The 19,509-nt window shown below is 35.2% G+C and overlaps 1 protein-coding gene, 2 long non-coding RNA genes and 1 pseudogene across 3 annotated transcripts; 2 read left to right on the top strand and 2 right to left on the bottom strand.

The window, feature by feature from the left end:
- Window positions 1-4,108: 4,108 nt before the first annotated feature.
- Window positions 4,109-5,004, bottom strand: LOC147507565 (uncharacterized). The gene is made up of 2 exons (XR_015217706.1): window positions 4,871-5,004; window positions 4,109-4,249 (listed from the first exon to the last, which is right to left on the bottom strand). It is a non-coding gene; the product is annotated as an uncharacterized LOC147507565 (long non-coding RNA).
- On the top strand, window positions 4,904-9,846 carry LOC147507566 (casein kinase 1-like protein HD16). Its single transcript, XM_086600276.1, has 16 exons — window positions 4,904-5,302; window positions 5,607-5,732; window positions 5,837-5,910; window positions 6,009-6,078; window positions 6,213-6,268; window positions 6,374-6,445; window positions 6,567-6,661; window positions 6,755-6,821; window positions 6,899-7,028; window positions 7,150-7,368; window positions 7,442-7,572; window positions 7,743-7,917; window positions 8,018-8,108; window positions 8,447-8,604; window positions 8,707-8,895; window positions 9,357-9,846. Exons 1-16 carry the CDS (start codon window positions 4,904-4,906, stop codon window positions 9,414-9,416), a joined length of 2,112 nt encoding a protein of 703 aa, XP_086456402.1. The 3' UTR covers window positions 9,417-9,846.
- A 3,512-nt stretch (window positions 9,847-13,358) lies between these two features.
- Window positions 13,359-14,288, top strand: LOC147507567 (protein FAR1-RELATED SEQUENCE 5 pseudogene; annotated as a pseudogene).
- Window positions 14,289-17,405: 3,117 nt separating this feature from the next.
- Window positions 17,406-18,121, bottom strand: LOC147507568 (uncharacterized). The gene is made up of 2 exons (XR_015217707.1): window positions 17,828-18,121; window positions 17,406-17,674 (listed from the first exon to the last, which is right to left on the bottom strand). It is a non-coding gene; the product is annotated as an uncharacterized LOC147507568 (long non-coding RNA).
- Between the last annotated feature and the right edge of the window lie 1,388 nt (window positions 18,122-19,509).

A 19,509-nucleotide genomic window follows, 5' to 3' on the forward strand; every position in this document is an offset into this window, starting at 1 on the left:
ATACTGGTAAGCGATTTGCTTCTTGACATTCTTTAAGGGTGTATTTCTTTTGTCTTAAACTTTCTATCCTTTCATAACTATATGGAAGACTAAAATGAACATAAAAATACAAGAAGTTTTGAACTTATATATATATATATATATATATATATATATATATATATATATATGAGCCGTGATATTAATATGAGTAACAATGGAAGTGTAATATGTATACTAATGTTGATAACAGGCAAGAGCAGTTTGAGAATTTTGTTGTTGGAGTAGCTGCACATGCTTAGATAACTACAATGTCAAAGCAATCTGTTCTGTCTAACAATGGCGAACAGGTAAGATATTTTCTTGCTTGGTTTAAATGCATGCAAGACACTATTGTGGATTAGGAGGTTGTGATCTAAGGTATCTTGGTTTCTCAAGGATATCCATGGTTCAGTTTGGTGGATCAAGGCACTTTGATGTTGTTCAATTTTTCACGACCTTAAGGTTCATAATATAGTAAAATGTAATATAAATCCAATTTGAATTCAACTGACATAGGAAGTATTATATTCTTTTTCTAAATTATGACACTGAAGAGTACACAAAGCTGAGTTCCTTCAATGGTTTTTGCTTATGGTTGCAATGGCAGATAGGATGATGTTTATCTTCTAAGGCATTCAATTTTAATAATTTAAGGTTAGTTGCATTAAGTCTCTCATGTAAAGTTTAGTTAAATTATGTGTTATATATATATATATATATATGAGCCGTGATATTAATATGAGTAACAATGGAAGTGTAATATGTATACTAATGTTGATAACAGGCAAGAGCAGTTTGAGAATTTTGTTGTTGGAGTAGCTGCACATGCTTAGATAACTACAATGTCAAAGCAATATGTTCTGTCTAACAATGGCGAACAGGTAAGATATTTTCTTGCTTGGTTTAAATGCATGCAAGACACTATTGTGGATTAGGAGGTTGTGATCTAAGGTATCTTGGTTTCTCAAGGATATCCATGGTTCAGTTTGGTGGATCAAGGCATTTTGATGTTGTTCAATTTTTCACGACCTTAAGGTTCATAATATAGTAAAATGTAATATAAATCCAATTTGAATTCAACTGACATAGGAAGTATTATATTCTTTTTCTAAATTATGACACTGAAGAGTACACAAAGCTGAGTTCCTTCAATGGTTTTTGCTTATAGTTGCAATGGCAGATAGGATGATGTTTATCTTCTAAGGCATTCAATTTTAATAATTTAAGGTTAGTTGCATTAAGTCTCTCATGTAAAGTTTAGTTAAATTATGTGTTCATTACTACATTTGAGGCTTAACTATTGGGTGTCTCTGAGGTTTTCGATTTTCTGCTTCAAGTATTTGGTTTGGGATTCTGGGGATTTTTATTGAGCAACTTTATATATACTGGTTAGTGATTTTCTACTTGACATTTTTTAAGGGTGTATTTTTAACAAAAACTTCCTATCCTTTTCGTTCGAACTACGCAAAGATTTTCCCGATAGTGGAAGAAGAACTCGAATCCTTTTAATTATGTTTGATTTGGTTATATAGACTTAAAATTGTGAATAGGCATCGAATGCAGTGGAAAAAAAAAAGGTTTGTTTGAAGGTTTTGGTATAGTAACTATTCAATCAGTTAATGCTAATATAAGAAATGGTTTATGGTCATCTTGACTCAAAATCACATATTGAACAGGGTTTATTTTTTGTTTGGGAAATGGAGTCGATGATAAAATTTGAACTCCTTAATTGTAGCTATTGGTTTCGGTGCAGCTTAAACAATAACTAATATCTCAAATATACACAATTTATGATTTTCATTTTACTATATCATGGCCATTAGCCTGTTCTGCTCATGTTGCTTCTTTTTCCATATGTGCTAGAGTTTTTCCTGGGCTAGATGTAATAATGATATTCAAATCAGTAGTCGAGGATCTATTTACTTAATATGTTCTATCAGCAGTTGAACTACTTGCCAATGCAATTGCTATAGTTGTTGTAAGACCCGTTTCTCATTTATTGAAAGGTATATAAATTGTTTTTATCATGCATTGATTTAACAATGGTTTTCTTTGTGTTATACAAAGAATAGGTCTTTTCTCATCCTTTGGAGATTCAAAGCGGGATGAATTGGAATGCAACCTCAAGCGTGCACCAATGTATATAGCAAGTCCAAACTTGAGTGATGGCTATCTTTGAACAAGATGCACCCTGTAGCAAAGAGTTTAATTTAATGATGTGTCAATATATATTTTATGTATCTCTATTGATAAAATACACCATAATTAACCTGGTCATTTAAATTACACGAGAATTACTCATATACTTACATCTATACAAACTTTGGGCGTTGAGATGCAAAAAGACACAATCTATGAAAATTTCACAGAAGACACTATGGTTAAATATGGAGCAGCTTAACTCTCCTCTTGATAATTATGTATCGTTCATGTGCAGTGTATGTGCATTTTGCTAGTAATTGATTAAAGGATATGTATATAAGTTATACATAAAAGCAAATCTAATCTAACAACCTAGTTGAGTATGAAAAATGAAGATATTTTAAGAGTATCATCTCTTCCACCATCTCTATCTCTATTTTTCTAAAGACATAAGAATTAGTTTTGTATACTTAGCTAAAATTGATATACATAATCCAAATATGATAAAAATAAATAAAAAATTACCAAAAAAATTAAGTAAACCTAGTAAAGTATAATTTGACCCGACTCTCATTTTGGCCCTAAAAAATGAGGGTTGAGAGACAGATTATGAGCTTGAGTTTTCATGTCATGACCCTACTCGACCAGGCCCTCAATACAAAATATGAATGGGCTAGCCCGGCCTGGCCCTCAATCACGAAGACTTTTATGGTTTGAGGGCCGAACTAGCCCGACCTGTCTCTTTTAACAACCCTAAACAATGTTACTCAGCCTTTAATTATACTACCCGAATGCTTCTTTCTAAACTTAAAAACCTCCTAAGCCAAATACCCAAGTTAACCCTATGATTAGATGTACATACAAAGAGAACTAATATATGTACTCAAAGCACTTTGGTTTTACTTATTTTTTCACGATATGATTCTATTCTATTTCACTAAGGGTGTGTTCAATTTGTGGGATTTTTTTTTTGGTGAGGAATTTCCTTCTTAATGCATTGATAGGATAAAACTTTAAATTTTGTAGTTGTGTGTGTGAAGTTTTATATTGGGGGAGTGGGAGACATTGGTTGATATTATAAATTTTGAGCATTGAAAACAGGCTATAATAAATCAACTAAACCAGCTGCCTAAAATCTCTTTATACGAGTGTAGGAATAAATCACACAACTCGCACCCTAAATTTTTGTTGGTATACCAAACACACCTCAACTAACTTAAATATCACACATTTCCACCCAAGAAAATTGCAGGGTATGAGTGAAAAACTCAAAGTTCATTATAATCTTCTACTGCAAGTACGTGCTGCATGTTTTCAATATTTTCTTATGACCTGAGAAAATTTTATCAGCCAATATCTAAAGCCAATTCAAAAGGAAACCATTAGCCATACAAGACTAATAATGGAATACGTAATTATCGGATTTATCGAAACAAAAAAAACACGACTAATGAACTACGTAGCTGTTCTTGCACCATGTGAAAAATGTTCTGCAAAGTGATGGATATGCACAATTAGTCAATGACAATAACTACAACAATCAATTCCATATCAAGCTTTCCGACTTACAAGTTACAAGATTGCTTGTATTAATACATGACTTAAACTTGATAATCAATCGGCAGTAAGTATCTGGATACTGATAAGAGCTGGATACTGAATGCAAGAGCAGTCGACGTGGAAACACCTACACGTGAAGTTGGCTGGTTCTACACTTCCACATTGAAAATAATAAAACCCATAAAAAGAATAATAATAATAATAATGTAAAGTAAAAAAGCAATTTTGAGATAACGTTTTTGGCTTGCTATAGTGTTTCCTCTCATATCTCTTGCCATAATATAGCATAAGATATAGAGATAGTTATACACACAACACAGCACGTATAAAACAATTTTTAATTTTTATACAACCAAAAAAAAAAAGAAAAAAAAAGACATATATATTTTTTTCTTGCATTCGTCATTGCTTATTTAATCTCTTCATCTACATCCTCATTTTTCATAATAATAATATCTCTTCTTCATCATCAACCGATCTTTCCCCCAACTCTTCTCAGATTTCCTTCTCACTCACTCAAAGGTACCTTCTTCTTCTTCTTTTTTCATGCCCAAGAACTAATCTAGCCCATCATTGTCTTTTTTTTTTTTTTTTTTTTTTAATTTTGTATGGTTGGGTACATTTATTTTTGTGAATCTGTTGTTGGGTGTTTCAGTTTTGTACTTTGGATTTTGTTTCCATTTCATTTCATTTTTTTTTGGTTTTGGGATTGATTGCTTTATCTGTTCAGATGAGTGCTTTGATATATGTTTGGATTACAAAATTTTAAATTTTGAGATAAGAGTTGAGGAGGTGGTGTTTCAATATATTAAGATTTGAATAGGAGCTGATTTTAATCAGCTAATAGTAATGGATGATTGGGATTTAGTTGTATTGTGGTTGCTTGGATGTGTAAAGGGGATAAAGTGTTGAACTTGGATTAAAATGAAGCTTATTTTGGCAAAATAAAGTTAATTAGTTTATGCCATTACAAAAAAAATTGATTTGTTAAAGTTTTGAATGCTATGTGTGTCTGTGCATTTTTGATATATCAGTGGCGGTTAATGAAAAATGTATACTGATATTGCCTTGATAGCTTTGTTATTGGTTTTGTGTTAGATGTTGAAGTCTCATTATTTCTTATTGTATGATGAATTTATAGGGACACACACTGAGAAGGTAATTTTTTCATGGAAAAAGGATGCCGGATTTGAGAAGTGGAGTTCGTCAGCCTCGTTTAAGATCAAAGCAGGCTAACGATGTCCAGGCGGTTAATGTTGTGATTCCATTAAGAACAACCAGGCGTGGCACTGGAAGAGGAAAGGCTTCTAATCTTCCACTCAAGTCACCTCTTGGTGAGCCAGTTAATCCTGTCGTTCCCACAAGAGCAAGGCCAGCTGCTAAAGGCCGAGGGCAAAAAGCTGCAGATCAAGATACACCTTGTAATCGTCTGGGTGTTGTAATTGGTGACAGGGGTTGTACCCCATTGGATGTGGCCATGAAAGAGGTGGTTGCTATTTGTGACGAGGTGGCAGAGCTTAGTGAAAAGAAAATGGTTGTTACTGAGGAGGATGCAAACACATTCCCAATTCCTGAAAGGGTACAAAGTTTGCATTTGTTTTGTTATTATGACCATTTTCTGAAACTTATTACATGTTTGGCCAAAAATTTGACTTTCTTTATTCTTACTTGGTAACTCTTATGTCCTACCCACACATATATAAGTAGGAAAGACTTCAGAGAATATTCCTCGATGTCCACATTTGCTGTATTCTGGACACACACAAAATCCTAGTCTCAAACTGGAGAATATGGTGTATGCTCAACTAGTCTATTAGTTGTTTTGGCAACTGCGTTCTTGGAAGTATCATAACCTTTGCTAGTGAATTTGTTCATATATCCAGGTACAGCTAGGCAATTCCCCTTCTTACAAAGTAGATAAGAAATTGGGGAAAGGGGGTTTCGGGCAAGTTTACATGGGAAGAAGGGTAACAGGTGGCATTGGGCGTACAGGACCTAACGCCGTTGAGGTACTATTCAATATGTCCTGTTGCATCTTTTCTACTGCTTTGTATTGCCTTTTAGAACTTATGTTGAAACTACGTTACGATTGGTATGTCATCTTCTTTTGAAGGTTGCTCTAAAATTTGAGCGTCGAAATAGTAAAGGTTGCAGTAACGGCCCACCTTACGAGTGGCAAGTTTATAAGTGAGCTGCTTTTTGTAGTTAAAGTCAATTTTAATTCTAGCTCCAAATCTTTTCCTACTGACTAGTGTTGAATTTCTGAATTTCTCCTTTTCTTCAAGTACTCTCAATGGTTGTTATGGGATACCCGCAGTGCATCACAAGGGCCGCCTCGGAGATTACTATATATTGGTTAGTTCTGCCTTTATCAAGTGTAATCCCTTCAGTGAACTTTAGTTAGTCCTTTCTAAATGCTACTGCTATGTCAAGACATAACTATTTCTGTATGTGTTCATTATATTAATTATTATCTGACAACTCTGTAGGTCATGGACATGCTTGGTCCGAGTCTATGGGATGTTTGGAATTCCCACAATCAAATGTAAAAATTATTGTATTTCTGTAATCTTATGTTTCCTTTTTTATTTGGAATTCCTTTTTATTTTTCCTTTTCTTTTGTCTTTGATACCCTGTTATTTTTTGACAGGTTGTCCGAAGAGATGGTTTCTTGTATAGCAGTGGAGGCAATATCGATACTAGAGAAGCTTCATCTTAGAGGGTTTGTTTCTGACTATTAGTTCATCATGTTCGTGTTAGAATATTATTACAACGAAATAAGGGGGAAGGGGGAACCATTTCCTTGGTTTTCTGAAAGCATGTTTGTTCACTTTCTGCTCCAGTTTTGTGCACGGCGACGTAAAGCCCGAGAATTTTCTGCTTGGTCAGGCTGGAAGCCCTGAGGAGAAGAAGCTCTACCTGGTAGATCTTGGTTTGGGTATGTATCTGATCAAGGTTCCAAGAGATCCTCTTTTGTATATCTAAGTAACTTGTAGCAAACTTCTAACTTTAATAACGTCATGTACTACAGCATCTAGGTGGAAAGATGCCTCATCTGGTCGACACGTTGATTATGACCAAAGGCCCGATGTTTTCAGGTTGGTGATTTATTCTTTTGAACTGCATCATAAGGAAACCTAGACATGCTCGATGTGACATGCAATTTTCATCACAGGGGGACAGTGCGTTATGCAAGTGTACATGCTCATTTGGGTAGGACAGGGAGCAGAAGAGATGACCTTGAATCATTAGCATATACCCTCATTTTTCTTCTTAAAGGGAATCTTCCCTGGCAGGGTTTTCTTGTAAGTTATGTTTCTAGTATATAATTTTTCAATAAACAGTACAATTTATATTCTACATATTTGCGTGGAGGGCTCTTTTACTTGTTCAACGTTGATCAAATGTTTGTGTCTGGAACTGTAGGGAGAAAACAAAGGCTTTCTTGTTTGTAAGAAGAAAATGGCGACTTCTCCTGAGATCCTATGCAACTTTTGCCCACATCCATTTAAAGAACTTCTTGAGATGGTGACGAATATGAAATTTGATGAAGAACCAAATTACTCAAAGCTTATATCCCTCTTTGATCGCAGCATTGGATCCAATGCATTACTGAGACCAATTAGAACTGATGGTGCTTTGAAGGTTGTTCTCTTCTGTAAAATCTAGTCAAATTTGTGTGTGGTCCAATCTCCTGATTAGTTTGTCTTGATTATAGGTGGGACAGAAAAGGGGAAGAGTAGTTGTTGAGTTGGAAGATGATTTGCAAAATAGGAAAAAAGTTCGACTTGGTACTCCTGCAAGTCAGTGGATTTCAGTGTATAATTCCAAATCGTCAATGAAACAAAGGTAAACAAGAATTCTATGAGCACGGTCCTCAATTGAATAATCTCACAATGCAGTCTGTTTTCTGAGCTTAGAGACAGATTTTAATGTCTAGTAGTGGAGCTCCAGCTTCTTCTATGAATTATTTCCTTGAGTTTGATTTGACAATTTGCAATATGTTTTGGATGTTACAGGTATCACTACAATGTCACGGATACCCGACTCGTCCAGCATGTGGAGAAAGGGAAGGAAGATGGTTTATATATTAGTTGTGTATCATCCTCATCGAATCTATGGGCTGTCATCATGGATGCTGGGACAGGATTCAGTTCCCAGGTTTATGAACTCTCACCCATATTCCTGCGCAAGGTAATACATGAATTTATAAACTTGTCGTTTGTGAATTCATGTATTTCATTCCATCTTTCCATGGTAAAACGGGCTCGTGCATTTATTTATTTTTGTTTAGGAATGGATTGTGGAACAATGGGACAAGAACTACTATATTACTTCAGTTGCTGGGGCATCCAATGGAAGTGCATTGGTAGTTATGTCAAAGGGTTAGTTGACGTTGAAGCTTTTTCTATATTTCCTTACAGATCTGTGATATATCCAAATTTTTTTTTTCCATTTAGAATTTGTAGTTGATGTGTCTCAGGACTTCGTACCTTGTGAATTCGTTCCACGACTGGGGTTGTTTGAATTTGAACAACCATGGTCTGCAATGGCGAATCACCTCTCTTTTTTTTAGATGTAGATCTGTGGTCTGACAAGTGGCACAACGTTAGTTTATCAAGCTCATGTCAAATAGGGGCTATTATTCCGGAATGAGCTATTTTATACTGAAGAAGGCTTTTACAGTTTCGACACTTAAACTTTGCATTTTGTGCCACTGCAGGAACGCCTTTCACTCAACAGTCATACAAAGTCAGTGATGTATTTCCTTTCAAATGGATCAGTAAGAAGTGGAAAGAGGGGTTCTTTGTTACCTCTATGACCACTGCAGGTAGCAGATGGGGTGTCGTAATGTCACGAAATGCTGGCTATTCCACTCAGGTGAGCCATGTCCAAATTTCTTTAGTAGAAGCTGCAGAGCAACTTCTACTTGCCAAAAAAAAATGCTGCAGAGCAACATTGTTAAATTGTTTCTTTTCTCAGGTTGTGGAGCTTGATTTCCTTTACCCAAGTGAAGGGATTCATAGAAGATGGGAAAATGGATACCGTATTACATCAACTGCTGCTACAAATGATCAAGCAGCATTCATACTCAGTGTACCAAAGAGGAAAAAAATGGATGTGACACAAGAAACATTGCGTACATCTGCTTTCCCCAGTGAGCATGTAAAGGTAAGTTGAGTGAGTTCAAATTCATAACACAGACCACCTTGGCTTCTTTTATTGGCTGGCTCATCATACCCAATAATATCTAGTAACCAGCTGAGGTTCAGTATGCTTGTCGAGTGAGAAAAAAATATAGCTTTGCCACAGTTTTTGAAACCTCCTCTCCAATAGAACAAAATGCCCTGAAATATCTGTGTATCCCAAAATATCATGAATTAGAGAACCTGTGTCCAATGGAACATGTGTAAAATCTAGTGTCAGATGTTCTGTTTCGGAATATCGACAACATGTGATTCACTTTAGAGAAGAAAACACAGTCTGCCGACAGTAGTTGAACTATTGATGGCATATCCCAAGATTTGAGTGGGGAGAATTTTCCAAGATATAAACATTTTGTTCTATGATCTGTGCATACTTTTTCGTTACATTTAACAGCATTATGACTTGTTTTACTCTTAATGTTGTAGGATAAATGGTCAAGGAATCTATATATTGCTTCCATATGCTACGGGAGAACCGTATCTTGAGGGCTGGGTAGGCTAAAGGGCTAGCCCATTGGCGAGGCTACTGCCTGTGCAAGATCCAGAGAGGGTCAGATATACACAGCCTTGACCCGCAGAATGGGGTGCTATAAACTTGATGCTAGCTAAATGCAAGGTACCCCTCTGTTCAATGCTCTCCCACTGGCTGTTCGATAATTTGTTAATTAATTTTGAGGATTGCCATATTGGTCATCATATATTTTGTTCGTTCATTACACGACCATCCATTTTCAAGAATGGCCTTTTGTCGGCTGAAAGTGGATCTCAACAAAGAAAGTTGTATATTATCCTCGATAGTTTTGTTATATTACTGCTGCGGTGTATAATTATTCACTTCACATAATGTAACCAAATGTGCTTCTTGAGTTAACATTGCCCTCAGATTTCCCAAATACATGGATTGTCTGTTCTTTTCTTTTTTGTTCAAGTAAGATGGAGAACCCTAACCAACTCATCATTTACAGATTGTTGGTGACAAATGTTGAATCCTAATTTTAATAATTTGAATACAAGAATAAGGTAGCTAACGTTGTCATTTTTTTGGATCTGAAAATTGAATATGGCTCACATATATGGGAATGAATTATTAGAATTGATAACAGCCAGATGACCGAAGAGTCCTGATGAAGGTTATAATCGTCCAAATGCACAAATATCGAGACAAGCACGTGACTGTTGAAAAGCAAACAAAAAAGAAAAAAGAAAGTTTATTTTCTCATCCTCTTACCTCGTCTTGTTCTCTCAATTTGCTCACATCGTGTTTGTTAAATAAAACTCTAAGGAGAGAGATTATCATTTGCCATATATGAATTATCTTATCCGGAAGCTGTTATTATGTACTAAATATCAGACAATTTTATTTGAAGCGACGTGCTCCTTAAAGTAACGTTTTTCAATGGTAATGGTGTTTTTATTAACATTTACAATTAATATAGATCTATATAGAGAATCAAAACGACAACTTATACGTGTAGGAAAGCTTTACAGGACCGATGTTGGGAGCTTAAAATTTGTCGTATAGATTTGTAATGCAGACTGAACTTGGTCACTGTTTTTAACATAGTAATTTATGTCACATATTTCAAGTTTTCATAATTTATAGATTATATTATACTAAAGAAAGTACATCGAGACATTAACCTGTTTCATCATTTGTCCCTTCGCTAAACTTCGTAGATTGGTTTTGAAGAGTTGAATTGCGAGCCGATGCGTATAACAATGCATTTGGGTCCGATCCTCATTAACTTTGTATCTGTACTAGCTTCGCAACCTATGAACATACATTTCTATACTCTTGAATTAAAGATTTCGAAGTCGTGCATGCTGGATTCTCTACCGGAAAAAGGAAATAATATGTTTGTTCAATTTGGAAATCATCGTTTTCAGTCTTGTTCTTGTTAAATTTGATTTTATTATGATCTGTTTCTTTCGTCTATACAGCGTTCCAAATAGTTTGATGTTGTCAATCAGAGAGATCCAGTAGTCCAATACCATTATGTAAAACCACATGACATTATTTCTGCATAGACATAACTACATGAGGAATAATTCCATCAAAATGATAGAAGGGCCAAAGCGCTTTGAAGGGATGGAGTATAATAATTATCATCCCAATGATAAAAGGGCCAAAGCATAGACCAAATATATATATATTAGAATTTAATCTATGACTACACCACCCGAATCATAATTAAATGAATACATGTAAATTTAACTTTTACAATAGAATTATCATTTTTTTTTTCTTTGACATTAAATTGAATTTGTTAGTGTCATTGTAATACCCTTAACTGAATATGTCTTAGAAAATCATTTTGGCCGAGTATATGTATTGAGAACAATTTATTCATCTAGAAACTTCATCTAGAAATAGAGTATACTTGCATCGGAAAAAAAAAATAGAGTGCACGTAGACAGCTTTCACTATTCATTTCTTGTGTAATCCATATTCAATTTATACACGTTTCTCAAACGGTGAGCAACATTCAAATTTTTTGATACTAAACCATTCTATGAATCATAATCATAGCCCAAATTAACTTAGCAAAAGCGACTCAAGCTACAACAACATTTTAATTAGATACTAAATCTTTGGTTACAATGAAAATTTTATACAAATACATAATGCTCTCTTATTGGAAATGATTGCAGACATTAGCAAATAAGGTGAGTGACTATTCATGAGCTGATGATTCTTGTCTCTACAATGATGATGCACACTTAAAATTGCTAGAAAGTAATAAATGTATTCAATTAACAAAAGGAGAAGAGTTATATTACAAAGAATTAATAAATAGGTGTAATAGTTGATTATGTAATAGTTGAAACTATTTTTTCCATTTTTTTTTTAAAACTTAGCTTATAACTATTTTGGACTCCACCTTATAACTATTAACTGAAAAACGGAACATAGGAGATTGCATAGCAAAACACTAGAGGCAACTTAGTGGCCAAGACTATTTTTACAAACCAACGATTGTCTGAAGTACAAAGTAATTAAATACTTGTATGCAACTGCATAACAATTAAAAGTGTCTATTTAATCTCAATTTCAAAAGTTGAAAAGTTGACTCTCATGTAATGTTTATTTCATAAACAATGAAACAATTATATAATTTAATATGTGAAATAACTATACCTGTTGAAGAGGCTTGGAGTAGTGGAGAAGAATACCCTTGTTGAGTTTTTGGTTCTTTTAAGATTTTGCGTGAAGAAAAAGGGAATTCTTATTAAGTTTCTAGTTCTTTAAAGATTTTGCGTGAAGAAAATGAGTATTAGGCATATAGGGTCCTTCAAGCATATTAGGTAATTTATAGTATTAGGTAAATAGAACTCTTCAAGCATTAGAGTATTATGTAGATAATATTCTTCAAGCATTAGAGTATTATGTAAATATGACTCTTCAAGCATTAGCACATATCCCGAGAAAATCAGGACCACCACTTAAGCTCTTATAACTTTGTTTAAAAACTGAACTTTTATATTATAGATATATACTAGACGCTGTGCATTTTGCTTCAAGCAAAGAAGGTTAATATCGTAATTTACATTAAAAACAGGGGCAAAAACGTCATAAAAAGTGGAGAAGTGATTGAGAGTGTAAATAACCAAAAAGTATAGGGGCAAAAACATCATAAAAGTGGAGAAGTGATTAAGAGGAGGATTGCTAGCGTCCTGACCCTTAAATGGGTAGGACCATTCTCACCCGCTAAATGTCGAAATAAAATACGTGTTGACCTATTCTATAAGTTTACCATTTTAATTAGTGAAACTCATAAAAAAAAAGCTTAAAACAAAAAGAAACTCAAAAAAAAAGCTTGAGCGTTTTAGCCAGTGGCGGGAAACGAGACAACCTGATGGAAAAAGGTAATTTGTATGAGGTATTCCCTCATTTTCACTGGTATACATTATAGAAAATTTTAAATGGTAACTTGGGATTGCTATGCAAAGTGGATATCAAAGCAACCTTGACAAGCAAACACCACTTTACAGAGATAAAAAGATTGAACATTTAGTCATCAAATATTTCAAATTAGTAGCTCTTGCCATGAGGCTTTTAACTTGGATGATGGCACTCTCATTTCTATTTGATAATTGTTTGGGTTTTCCTCCCAGATTCCTATCCTTGAGTGTCCCCATTGAATTTCATCGAAATTGAGTCATATTTAATTAGGAACAATTTATTGCAGTCATTGTTCTTGTTTTGGTTGAGCAAAAAAAAATGTTAGCAATGATATACTTTATTGTTTTGAATCAATGTTGTGCTTATCAGGTATCTAGTTAGCAAGTTTATTTTCAGTTTATCATCAATGAAATAGAATTTAGATAATTTACTAAATTTTTTAATCTTATCTATATTGAACAGAGTATATGGATTACATTGACGCCATGGATAGTTCAAGACACTTGAGTTTTGAACAAACAATAATGGATGATGCAATATACATTGATGGAAACGTGGTTGCGGAGAAGTCCATCTTCAATGACAGCATTAGAAGTGAAGAGACTAATGTTTACATGGAAGAAGCTAACGGTGAAATTGACAAGGAGTTCGCTGAAAATGAGAATGCACTAGTAGATCCCTATGTTGGTTTGGAATTTGAATCTGAAGAAGAAACTTATAAATGTTACAATGACTATGCGAAGATTATTGGCTTTAGTATTCGTAGACAGCACATGAAGCATTCGAAACTGAACAATGATGTGATTGGTAGGACTTATGTGTGTTCTAAAGAAGGCAAAAAACGTGCTGCAAAAGGAGTTGAAAACCCACGACCGAACACAAGGACAGATTGTAAGGCAATGATGAAGGTGAAGAGAATCACTAATGGAAAGTGGATTTTGCTTGATATTGTTAAAGAGCATAATCATGAAGTGGAACCGGATAGTTCACGCTTTTTCAGATCACAAAAGAAGATTAACACACCGGAAAAGAACGTAATTAGAACTCTCTCATCAGTAGGAGTAGGTGTTCCGAAGATCATGGCAACAATGGTGAAGCAATCGGGTGGAGTGAAAAATCTGACTTTCACGGATAAGGATCTTAGAAATTTTCGTGACAGAGAAAAGAGAGAATCAATGTCAACTGGGGATGCGCAAATCATTTATGAATTTTTTCTGCGTACACAAGTTTCAAATCCTCGCTTCTTTTATGCTATGGAGCTAGATGAAGGGAGACACTTGAGGAATGTTTTCTGGATAGATGCCAAGTCAAGGATGGCTTATGCACACTTTGGTGACGTTGTTACTTTTGACACTACATACTTGACTAACAAATATTCCATGAAATTTGCCCCATTAAAGGGAGTTAATCAACGGGCAATCGGTGTTGCTTGGATGTGCTTTACTAACGGATGAGACTATACCATCTTTTGTTTGGGTCTTTAAAACATGGTTGATTGCAATTCCTAAAGCCATTATCACGGATCAAGACCAGGCGATAAAAGAATCAAAGAAGTTTTTCCAGAACAACACGCCATAATTTTTGCTTGTGGCATATTCTGAAGAAAGTACCGAGAAATTGGGCAAGTGTTTGTGTAGCCAATCCGACCTTCATGTATGAGTTTAACAAGTGCATTTATGATTCATTGACAGTCGACGAAGTTCGAAAGACGGTGGAAAAACTGATTGAAACATATGAGCTTGGTGATCATGAATGGCTTTTAGCATTGTTCGAATGTCGCATACTGGTGGGTGGGGTTGTGCTTGAATAATACTTTTTTGCGGGGAATGTCAACGTCTCAACGAAAGTGAAAGCATAAATTCTTTCTTCGATGATTATGTAAACCGTAAGACTTGTTTGAAGGAGTTTAGATCAATACAATTTAGCTCTACAAAAGAGATACAATGATGAAGAGAAAGCAGATTTTGAGACTCGCCAAAAATCCCCATATTTGAAGACAACGTCGCTTTATGAAGCTTCGGATGGCATCTATATACACATTTGGAATATTGAAATTACGTAATTCCTTCGTGTATAGTTCAGCTAGATGGGGAAAAAGGAAATACATGTAGTGCAAGAGTTGGTAGTGAAGCCAAACGGTAAAAAGAGAACGAAGGAATACGGTTGTGTGGGATGACTCAAAACCAACGTTTCTTGTATTTGTCATCTATAATGAAGTTCAAAGGTTTTCTGCGACAACGCAATGGTTGTTCTATTTGCAAAAGGTGTGTATGAGATCCCACCTCACTATGTCTTCAAACGTTGGAGTAAGGATGCAAAATCTTTGGATATCGTTTATGAAAATTCTACTAGAGTAAACGAGGATAATCCGAGTTTAAAGCGAAATGCTTTAGTGACTTATGTGTGGGCTGTATCAAACTTCTTGAAGAAGGTTGTACACTTGTACATCCAAAGACAAGTACATACTTGTAAAACAGATTTTGAAATTATGAGAAGTTGTCATCTTTAGATAATGTCACGGGTTCTTCCGCAAAAAGTTCAAGATGGATATCAAGTTGAAGGCATGACGCCCAACCGTAATAATTACGATCCCGTATCCAAGGTTCTAGAGGTCGACCATCTAAGAGAATCAAAACTGGGGTGGAAGTGAGCCAAGCGAGGAAAAGAAAGAAAAACAAGTGCAGTCATTGTAAACAACCCGCCACAACATCAAGAGTCAGTAAAGAGGTGAGACCCTTGACAAGTTTACAATTCTATATAGCATTTTTTATTGACACTGGGCTATTAGTTAGTCGATGCTTGTTACTTCAAATTTGAATATCTTGTAGGTACAACAACAACAACCATCGAGTGCTCTCATGAACCGAAAATGGTGATGACTACAACATAGCAAAGTAAGTTGCGGCGAAACGATTGGTGAATGGTGATTGGAAGAAGATTTATGGACTCCTTATACTTAAAGAAGAAGAAAGAACAAATGAGACCTCAGAACAAATACAATTAATCGACATATTTTTGTGAGAAGATGTAAATTTTGTAGTGTGCAAGAGTCATTTTGTGACGATGTCAATATGGACACTAAGTATTTTGTAAAAAACTAATTCTCTAATTCTCATGATCAATGATAACGATACTTTTGTGATTTTTTTTGTGTACAAAGTGAAATAGTGTTCAGAAGTTCTGAGTTCTATGGTTTAGATATCAGTGGGTCTTGGTGGATTTGAACCACCATCATTTTGAGATATTTAAGTTCGTCTTGAATTTTCAAGTGCTCTTCCAATTTGAGCTAAAGACCCGCCACACAAAAATAAAACTCAACCAAAGAAATTCACCTAAAAAAAATGAACAAGAAGAAAAACATGGCAAAGTAAACACCTTTAACAAAGTCACAACAACCGAAAATTCTTCTATCAATTGTTGAGAAATTTATTTATCCGAATACATACCAAATGAAATTTGATTGGGGGCAGATGCTTTCAAAGTCATGAGAACTAGAAGAAAGGAATACGGTAGTTGCGATTTGTCGATTTATTTCTTTGCAACCCTGTTTTCGATAGTCTTGGAGATAAAAATTGAAAAAATAGAACGAAGAAGATAACTCGGTTTTTCTCTCTGTTCGATCTCTTTTCTTTTTTCCTCTTTCTTTTTTAAGCCCAAGTTTTAAGTTTGGAAAGATTTCACGGGTTGAAACATTGCCCTTGTTTTCTTTCTCGTCTTTTAGCGGGTGAGAATGGTCCTACCCCTTTATAGGGTCAGGACGCTAGCAAAAAATACTAAAACACTATTGCTGGACTGTAGCTTAGGGGCGTGGATTTTAAAATATAATTTTAGATTTCTTAGTTCCTCTTTTTCTTTTTTATTTATTTATCTTTTTTTTTGGTAACCATTAGTTCCTCCAATGGCAGTCACTGGGCTGGATCGGGCCTAACAATCTTTAGCCCGATAATTTATGGATCCAGTTCCGGAGTCTGGACAGATCTGATAAGAGCCCGGCCCGAAGGTCATATGCAGAATTGCAGATAAGCCAGATAGACAGAGAGTTGTCTAAGCCCTTGTGGTCCACTTGTCCCTGATTCACGTTTGTTCAGACTTCAAAGTTCGCCCCATCCGTGCTTTGGTTTTTTGGGCCAAACTCTGAAGCTACCATGGTGGCGCATGATCAAACCAAAATGAAGATTTTGTTCATGTGGTTGCTTTCACATGTAAAAGAGTTCAGAGTGGGTCGGTTTCGATGGAATATTTCCAGGTGCAAATAATGCGAATGCAACGGAAAATGAGGCTGCTAGTGATCGAACAGATTTTAGCTGACATATTTTAGCTGCTGGGCTAGATGAAAAACATAGAGAAGGATACATGATTAAGAGCAATGCGCCAGTGCGTTTAAAGTGGCACATTAGTACATTACTAGCTAACTCATAAAGTTCATATTTACTATTTTAATTTGATCTTTACATATTGGATGAGCAGATCTTGTCTTTAATATAGCTGTAAGTCTCTGTCGGCAATAACACTGCGTATGCGTTTTCTTTTCATATTGCATGTACATTCATCAGCATGGTGATTGACAACTGTTTCGTCAAAGTAAACTCGAACAAGTTTCATTAAATAATTAAAATGTATACATCTAGGGCCAAGGTGCTTACAAAAAAATTGTGTTGCTGATATTCGTTTTCATCTTTCTACTATAAAGAATGCAAGCCTTCTGATTACTCCTAGGACATAATTTAACTAAATCATGATGAAGTCTTCGATTCGCTATGAGCGTATCAATGGAAGATATATGTAATTGCGAGTGCTATCAGTAGAAGGGTGTAGGCAATCCCTTGGTCAATTGTGTTTCCTGTTCAATACATAAAAAAAAAATCCATCAATCACCATACAGAGTAGAATGAAAAAAAAAAGTGCTTTCAGATAAAATAATTTGATCTGAAATTTTCCTACAGAGTCTAACAAGATGAACATGCGTTGATATTATTAAAGTTAAACTACATACCGTCACTGATCGGCCCCTCAGGTGCTGGTGAAGGTGCAATTCCTTGACCATGGCATAAATGCGACAACGCTAAGAAAAACAGCACAAGAATTGGCGTGGCATGCAATCTCATCGAAGAAGCCATTTTTCGATATTAGTACAAATAAAATTCAACGCGAATACTATATTGTATAGAAAAGGAAACGGAATTGGTTAAGTAGAGTTTTTTGAAAGAATTGGTTTGATAAGAAGAGAATGAGGGAAGGGATGTAGTGTTGTTCTGTTTATATAGTGAATGAAGGTAATGAAACGTTTGATTTAAGAAGAATCATACATAGGAACAAATTCTTTTTTTTTACGATGAAAACAGCTAGCAAATTCGAAGAAAGTGAGGATAGGTACACGAATAAGACGCGGGAATTGACTACTATGAGCCTGTTGACTTAGACACGTAGTGTTGAAACTTAGAAACGTCAAAGCCGTCTTTGATTAGTTTAGTGCTTCTGGAATGCTTAACATATGGCTCATGTGAGTGGAAGTTGGTTGCAAGTAAGCAGCTTCTCTAAAAGAGTTTCACAAATGCAGCGTCAGTGTAAATGTGTAATTGCTAATTGCCATGCTGAAATTGCAAAGTGCACTGATTTTCTTGGTAAGATATGACAGGTGTAAATCTCTAAAATTATCCTTTTGGATTATTACTTTTGGGTTAAGATAGAGATAGGGGATGGTTTTAGTTGTAGTTAATGACTGCTCTTTATAAGGATGAAAATGCTTACCTATCTAGTATGTATATTGGAGATAGTAATGAAGTGTGAGTCAATAACTTAGGTTAGGATCAATAACCAGACTGGAATCAAACAACACGTTCTTGAGGGTAGTTTTTATAGGTATTGAAAGTGTACATCGGACGCGACATGTGTATTAGTATGGATAAATGTTAAGTTGTTTGGGCTGACATATAAAGGATAAAGTCAAGGGTGTAATGATGGCAAAATTGTAATGATAGTAAGAGTGTTATAGTGGTGCTACCTGTAGTTTGATGTTAATGATAGCAATAATGAAAATGGCAGTGATAATGTCACGACATATTGCTGAATGACAAGTGCCCGAATCAAGTTGGTTATGATCGGTTTGGAGTAGGAGGTCCCTTAAACAGGGATGTGAGAAATGAGTTTCACAAGACATTTTAGCCTTGAGGGGCACCGGTGCAACTTCTTAATGTTTGCTAAGTAGCCTTCCAGTTGAATATTTTGCACTCAAACTTGTCATGTTATAATCAGCAATGACAAAAGCTGCGATAATTTTGTATATACCAGTTTTATATGACCTATGTTTTCACAAGTATTAAGTGTTGTCCATATGGAACACCCATGGATTTTGGTCCAATATTTCGAAGCTCAGCAGAAGAAACATGCTTAGCACTTAGCAGTACGCACCAGAAATCCTGGAGTTGCATGAATCTTACTTCCTACCATACCAAATATAAGTTTCTTTATGAATTAAGAAGCGTAGGTTTATTATTTATGAGGAAAGCCAGCAGGCAATGCACTTGTGGGCGGCATACACGTACGCTATCTCACTTGAAAAAGTAGATTCTAACAAAGTATTGGATATCAAAATTTCTGAGTTCTGACTAGTGACTCTAACACTAACAAAGTATTGGATACACGTACGCATGTATTTCAAATGCAACTAAAGAGTAT

Source organism: Coptis chinensis, chromosome 3 (genome assembly GCF_015680905.1).
Source record: "Coptis chinensis isolate HL-2020 chromosome 3, ASM1568090v1, whole genome shotgun sequence".
Lineage (NCBI taxonomy): Eukaryota > Viridiplantae > Streptophyta > Magnoliopsida > Ranunculales > Ranunculaceae > Coptis > Coptis chinensis.